The following is a 7766-nucleotide window of genomic DNA, read 5'->3' on the forward strand; positions in this document are numbered from 1 at the left end:
GAGAAAAAGAGGTAAACTGTTTTGTAAACTGAAGTTTCTTGGCATTGATACAGGCAGACAGCTAATCACTAACAGGATTCACCTGGCATCTCTAGGACCACAACTTCCAAAAAGGCCAAGTTTATCCCTAAGCTGGCAGTAAAGCACTGCACACTATAATGTTGTCATCTGCTCAAATTCCTGATCCCCTCACCTTCCATTAGGATTTTCCCTGCCTTGAACATTTTAACTGCACTGCCAGTTAAACTGGGATATTCCTCACCCCAATTCTTTCAAAGACAAAAAACTCAGTATTTCATTTGAGTACCAAAATATTAAGATTTTGTTTCCTAATATTCCTTTAAAAAAAAAAAAATCCTTATCTACACTTCAATTCCAGATTATTCAAAAAAAAACCTCCCAGGTTTTTCACGTATAATTACCTGTTTGTGTAGGTGCTTGCAGCAGTGCTGATAGGTGAAACATAATTCTGAAGTACAGGACAAAACAGATAGTTATTTATATAGAAATGCATTGGTAGCAAGTTTAACAGGCTTGTTATCAAGTAGACAGAAGTGACATCTTAAGTCAGTTAAATTTCAGTTGCTCACCTTTTATATTTCTGTTGTTCTAGGTGCTCCAACACAAGTCTTCCTTAATTTTTAGTTGATAGCTACAAACTGCTTGGCATCAAAAGGATGTGATCACATTTTGTCTAGCATTAGTCTTGCCTGTGACAAGCTACTCCATTTAAATAGACTTTTGCACAACCCTGGCAGACAGCATTCATTACCAAAGCCGAGCAAGTTATGAATAACGTGATTTATTCTGTAATTTTTGGCTCTCTGTTCAAGATACCAAAGCAGATAATATATCTCTATTAATCCTCTTTGGAAATCTTCAGACAAATTCACTCATGTTTAGAGCTCACTCAAAACCTCTCAAAAGAAGTTAGCAGCAAATAAGCTCTGCAGGAGCCTTAGCATGGAGGTGAAATCTGTTCACCACCTACGTTTTTTCTGTGGAGCTCATTTCATTATCTGCAAGAACCATCAAGCACTACACCACATAACTCGTTTCCAGACTGGTCTGCCAGTCTGTTTAAGTCCCTATGCTTAAGTCTGCCCCCTTAAACAAACTTCAGGGGAAAAATTAAAACCAGGTTTTCACAGGACAATATTTCAGCAATAAAAATGTGAAGTTTCATCAGCAATTGTGGGAGAATATAAAAACCCAGGAAGTTTTAAATCTGTGACCCCGTCCAAGCACTGCTTCTGTGAAGTATTGTAACAAAAAATGGTACAAAAGTGATTTTTAGATTGAAGTGTATAAGTTGAAACTAATCACATGTGAACTAAGCCCTCAAAAATGCTAGAGGGTGTGACTGAAACAGAAAGGTAGCCAACCAAAAAGGGAACATCTACAAATCAAGAAACTAACCAAGTGTAAAAGGGTAAAAAAAACCACAACAAGAAACACCCAAGAAAACTAATACCCCCAAACAGAAAAACCCAAACCATTACATTCCACCACTTGTGCCATACTAAAAAAAAAGACAAACAAAAAAAAACCATGAAAAACACTTCCAAATTCAGCATTAAATTGAGTAAAAAAGGAATCTAAATTACAACAAATTGCTGCTTCTTAGCACTATAGCTACAGAGCTCAGCTCTGCTCCAGACTCTACCTGGCACTATACTCACCAAATTCACTTTTATGTGGAGCAGAGAAATTTTACACTTTTAAAAGAACCTCACATAAACACTACTTCAGCCAAGGCAGTATCCCCAGTATTTCTTAGAACTGCTCCAAGGAATTAGGCCATGCACTGAAGAGAAAAAGGGGAGGGAAGGCTGATCACTTTTTAATCAATATAACCCATGTGTAATATTTAAAAATCAAGACTAAAAACAGGCATCATTTAATGTATTTTAATAGCAAACTTACAGGAACAGCACAGAAGACAGACAACATTAAAAACATGTACTTGCATGTAGGACAACTCAGTTAGAAAAGTATAGTGAATGGATGGAATCTACTGTATGATAAAAATGCTACAAACACCATTTAGTTGCCATTGATAAGAAATTTACTTGTTTAAAAAAATCCAAATGCTGGCATTGTCCAGAAAAATTTGACAGGTTTATTTATATTTTTTTTTTATAAAGTTGTTTTGGTGAACAAGTTTCAACAATTAATGTTTTTATTTTTTTGACCACATTGATTGTTTTTATGTCCCCTTGTTTATATTAAAAATCCACACACAAATGAAAATGGAAAGAAAACTTGCCAATACCCAATTCTGTCCCCTATTTTTCCACTTGCAACCATATACTTAAGGTACCTTTTAACCCCATGGAAAAAATATCTAACGTTCATTACTACCAATAACAGGAAGAAGATTTTGCTTCGAGAATGACAAACCCATCGTGGTGAGGTTTTAGGCACGCTCCCCACGTATGCGGCGTGCTAGCTGGATATCTTTTGGCATGATTGTGACACGTTTGGCATGGATAGCACACAGGTTGGTGTCTTCAAACAGGCCAACCAAGTAGGCTTCACTTGCCTCCTAGTGTGGAAGAAAAAAAGGTAAAAACATTTTTACTCTCTGAGCACCAGGAAAAAAAAAAAAGCATACTTCAGAATTAAAAGTACAGTGTAACATGGCGTTAAGTGGAGGTTTTGATCTTTATCACTCACAAATATCAAAAGTTTTAGATTTTCAGAAATGAAAAGCCTCCACTGTCTTACAAAATTCTCTCTAAAGAAGTGTACTGCTGCCATTTGGTAAGGACATCCTCCAGAACACAACAGAACTAATACTCCCATGGAATTCTTATGAGATAGGAAGGGGTTAAATTATTAACAGGTTAGTTAGTTTAGGAAATTCTCTTTCCAAAGGCTGGTTTACACTGTTTGAGAGCCTTGTTTGCTGCCTGTTCCACAGTAAGAGTCACTGAGCATCAGGTGAAATTGGCAGGTGGCAAGGAAAAGAAGAACATGTACTCCTTCCTGGCACACAGCTCAGGCACTCAGCTCCTTCCACAGATACTGAAGAGGTGGCTTAACTCAAAAATTAGCAGAAAAAGGATATACTGGGAACTATTAGAAATAAGAGAACTCCTTTAGTTCAGGAACTTCTTGAACCATCAAAACCAGGACATCAGGTCCTGTCAGGGAATTGCCATCAGACACTTGTCCCATTCCTGTATCTTTCTTTGTGGACGCAGCACTGGCCCCCACTATCACAGAAGGTTCTCACCTGAGAGAATCAGGGGCAGCACAAGAACAACACTGACCACAGTGGTTTTCCCTGTTACTGAACAGCTGCAGAACTCTGAGTTAGACAGATGTGCAGTTGGACCTAAATATTCTCCTGCCTCACGTTAAATTAGCTGCTGCTAAGCCCAGCACAGCAATGGTAATTGTTTAAACACTTTTGGGTTCATATGGAATTCTAACACCTATCAACCTCCTAGGAAGCATCTTAGTGTGCCAGTATTGGACACAGAAACAGCTGGGCTGAGAAGGTGGGATGATGGGGCTCAATTATACAAAGCAGGGTGAGGTCTCCCTTTCCACGATATACTCAAGAGAACAACTTGTGTGACCCACTTCCTTGCCAGGAACTCCAAGAATCAATTTATCAGGTTCAAAGGCCTTGTTTAAAAACATAAGATTATCCAATATGAAGAAAGATCAATATATAGTACAGCAGATGAGGACTGTGGTATTACTGAGCCATTTCATTTGCAGTAGGATATGAGATTCCCCAACTAAATTTTGTCAAATCACTGCGTGGAAAGTTAAGACACCTCATCAAATATCCATGCTGGCACAAACAGCATGGTACCCAAGGGGTTAATTTCTTTTTCTTTATTTTACTTTTTTGAGTTTATTTTTTAAAATATGCCAGCAGAACACAATTCCTAGGAATTGTACGTGACCAAGTTCTATACCAACAAGTCCTTAATGCAAAATAAGAAATGTTCAAACCAGGAGCCTTCTGTAAGTGTATTAACTACTAAATTTTAATAGGCAGTTCTACATAAAGAGACACAGATAAACCTCAGGATTTAAGAACTACCACACAGAATAACTAAAAACAAAAGCAGCAACTCTGCAAACATACACAGGCACCTTTGGAAGCTAAGCATATGCCCAAGTTTATGGGCTCTCATGGCAATCGTCTTGGCCCCTTATCAGATGAAATTAATTAACTAGAAAGACCATTTTGACTGCACATCAGACAGACTACAACTACATTCTGGAACAATCTTTCAAAAGTTAAAAGAACAGTAAAGACCTGTCTTTAATTGGGAGTGTCTTTTATCAGGAGAGAGAGATGTCCCCATGATAAGAACTGAGTCTTGCGGGGGGTCCTAACTGAAGACTCAGGAATTTGGGCAAGAAAGAGCAATTAATATTTTTTTCTCTGTATAATCTAAATAAGTTACGTAACTAATATATAAAAAAAAAATGTGTTTAGTATCAACTACATCCTAGGAAAGCAGCTATTTCCCTAATCGTGTTTAGATGTGGCTTATTGGGCTGTTTTTCTTTAGAGGACATTTAAGGACACCAAGACCTCCCCATCAGGGCACCCCAGGTACCGCTTTACACAATGTTCCCTCTCCAGCTGCAGAGCTCAAAGGTGGACGAAATGTGTTTTTCTTGAGCATCTTACGCACTGTTCTAACAAATCGAGGAGCTATTTAAAAAAAAAAGGCATATCCAAAGCAGCCCGCACAAAAACACACTTAAAGGCTCTGTAAGGAGCTGCTGAGCTGTCCCTGCGCTGTTTTACCCTATGGTACCCACAGGCATTCCCAGCACCCCCGTGGGCAGGGCAAGGATGAGGTGCGCATCCCTCCCCACGGCGCAGGCCACGCCCACCGCGGCAGTCCCACCAATCAGAGGGAGCGCAAACTACCCCTGGAAACAGGCTGGCCAATGGGGGAGCGGGGCGGAGCTCCGCGGGCTCCAGGGAATCCCGGCTGGGGGGCGCTCCCAGCGCTGCCCCCGGGGCCCTCGCCGGGCTCACCTGCAAAGCACCGATGGCAGCGCTCTGGAAGCGCAGATCTGTCTTGAAGTCCTGAGCAATTTCACGCACCAGACGCTGGAAGGGGAGTTTGCGGATCAAAAGTTCGGTGGACTTTTGATAGCGCCTGATTTCACGCAGAGCCACAGTACCCGGCCTATTAAAATTAAATACAATGAAAAAAAAAATAAAAATATTAGCGTTGAAAAACATATTCTGCATCACCTTAAAAACTGGGGTCCAACCTCCAGATTGAACCAAGCACCATACACTCCTGTTTCCCCTAGGAGACCCCCAGCTTTTACAAAACAAAATCAGCTCTGCTGGCAAAGGGTCACCGTCTTCTCACCACCAATCAGCGCCAACTTCCACTGGCTTCAGCAGGGATCCTTCAGGCAGCCTCCCGAGGCCTGACTTCACCAAGGGAAAAGTCGGCCAACATGTGCTGTCCACCTGACACAGCTCAGTGCAGATGTGGCAGATGTGGCAAACCACAAAGCCACCCCGAGTTCAGCTGTATCAAAGGTACCCTCCCAGCGAGGGGCCTGACAGGAACCCTGATTTTAAGGGAAAACTGGTTCTTCTCTACTGTCAACATTCACAGAACCAAAAAAATTTTACTATCTCTGTTATATTGTCAGTCAAAAGTATCCAGCATATTTCCTTCCCCATGTTACTTTTGGTGTCAGAATGACAAATCCAGATTAGCAACATATGTTTGCAAACGTGATGTCTATCTGTGAAATTAATACCACATTTATTTCCGTGGAAGCTTTGTCTTTTCCTGCTCCAGCTTTGTTACTTTCCTCCCAAAAGATTAATTCTGCCATACACCTAGAGCAAGAATCACAGAGTGGGTCAGGTTAGAAGGGACCACAGCGGGTCACCTGTCCCAACCTCTCTGCTCAAACAAGGTCATCCCAGAGATGGTATGTCAGGATTGTGTCCAGATGGCTTTTGGATATCTCCAAAGAAGGAGACTCCACAACCGCTCGGGGGAATCAGTTGCAATGCTCAGTCACCTCCACAGTAAAGTTCTTCCTCATGTTCAGGTGGAATTTCCCGTCCATCGGTTGCCGCCCATTGCCTCTTGTCCTGTTGCCTGGCACCACTGAGAAGAGCCTGTCTCCATTCTCATCAGACTCCTCAATACATTAATAAATCCCCTCTCGGACTTCTAGATTAAGCCCCCTATTCAAAACCCACTTCCTCCTAATCCACGTTTTCCCCAAGGAATACCTACACCTAGCCCAAAACCATCCTCCGAGCTGAAGCACGACTGCCACCGCTGTGCATCGAGGCAGGACTGTAAAAGATCAGGACTCGGGGGCTGTGTGACAGCTCTGCCGCCGACTCCGCTCCGCTCCGGGGGTCCCGAGGTCGGGGTTCGGGACGGGCGGTGCGGGAGCCCCGGCGCATCCGCGGGTAAGCGGCTCCCTCTGGCGGCGGCTCCGCGCCCTGCAGGAGCCCGCGCCCGCCCAGCGCCGCCGCCGGATCCAGCCCCGCGAGCGGAGCGAGGAACGCGCCGGTAACAATAAACTTGGCGGCGGCGGCGGCGCAGCCCTGCTGCGGCCTCTAGATAAACGCGAGTACAAAATTATAAAAATTTAAAAGAACCGCCGAGCCGCTTCCGCCGCGGGGGGAGGGGTGTCGATTCTGTAGTCACCAGCACCGGAACGCCCGGAAAGGGGCTGATGACAAACGCCGGGGGTCGGTGCCGCCCTGGGAATTTCTGGTTATTTTTGCGGCTATCGAGGACCCGCGCTTGGGTTTTTTATTTTTTTTTTTTTTTTTTTTTTTTTTTAGTTATTTTGCCGGCATGCGTGTGGCCTCGGGGAGCGCGGAGGAGGCGGGGAGAAGCGCTCCCCGCCTTATCGTTCCGGCGGGGTGGGGGGGAGAAGGAGGAATATTTGGGGGGGGGGAGGTTGCCCGGTATCGCCCCGCGGCCGCCTCTGCGCGGCGCTGCGTTACCTGTAGCGGTGCGGCTTCTTCACCCCGCCAGTGGAGGGCGCGCTCTTGCGGGCGGCTTTGGTGGCGAGCTGCTTGCGGGGCGCCTTGCCGCCGGTGGACTTGCGGGCGGTCTGCTTGGTACGGGCCATGCTCCTGCCGACGTCGCTGCCTTACACCTGTCGGAAGGAACGTGGGCAAACGGGGCAGGGGGGAGGTGGTCGCCCCGCTCGGGGTGCGCCCCCCGCGGCACCTGCCCCCGGGGCGGGCGGCAGCGCGACCCCCGTCCCGCGCAACGCGTCCCTGCCCCGCCAGCCCCGAGCGCCGAGCCCGCGGCGGCCGAACGCCTCCGACGGCCAGTAAAAAAAAAAAAAAAAAAATCCAAAAGCCAACCCACACCAAAAAAGGAAAAAATTAAATTAGAAATTAAACGCCTGCCGATCGCGGAATATTAAAATACAGCTTTTTTTGCCCACGAATTCAATATCAAAGCGGCGGCGGCTGAAGCCGAGCGAGCCGCACGGCAGCAGGCGCGGAGAGGCGGCTGTCGCCTCCCCCCCGCCGGCCGCCCGTCACCTGCCAAGTGTTTGCAAATACCGCCCGGCAAACATCGGGGGGCTGGCACCGACCCGCCGCTCCCACCCGCCGGAAAAACCTCCTCCGAAACTGCGGAGCGGGGGCCGGAGGAGCGGCAGCCCCCGCCGGCCCTCCCCGGGCTGCCCGCCTGCGCTCCCCGGCCCGCCGGCAACCGCAGGCAACCCGGCGTTTATCGTGCGAAAAGGAAAGGGGCCGGATAAAG

At 46.0% G+C, this 7766-nt stretch overlaps 1 protein-coding gene across 1 annotated transcript; it reads right to left on the reverse strand.

The window, feature by feature from the left end:
* Positions 1-1895: 1895 nt before the first annotated feature.
* Positions 1896-7182, reverse strand: LOC107202217 (histone H3.3A). The gene is made up of 3 exons (XM_015622703.1): positions 6992-7182; positions 5024-5177; positions 1896-2548 (listed from the first exon to the last, which is right to left on the reverse strand). The coding sequence occupies exons 1-3, from the start codon at positions 7117-7119 to the stop codon at positions 2420-2422; spliced, it is 411 nt and encodes a 136-aa protein (XP_015478189.1). The 5' UTR covers positions 7120-7182; the 3' UTR covers positions 1896-2419.
* Between the last annotated feature and the right edge of the window lie 584 nt (positions 7183-7766).

This window comes from Parus major, chromosome 3 (assembly GCF_001522545.3).
Source record: "Parus major isolate Abel chromosome 3, Parus_major1.1, whole genome shotgun sequence".
In the NCBI taxonomy this organism is placed as follows: domain Eukaryota; kingdom Metazoa; phylum Chordata; class Aves; order Passeriformes; family Paridae; genus Parus; species Parus major.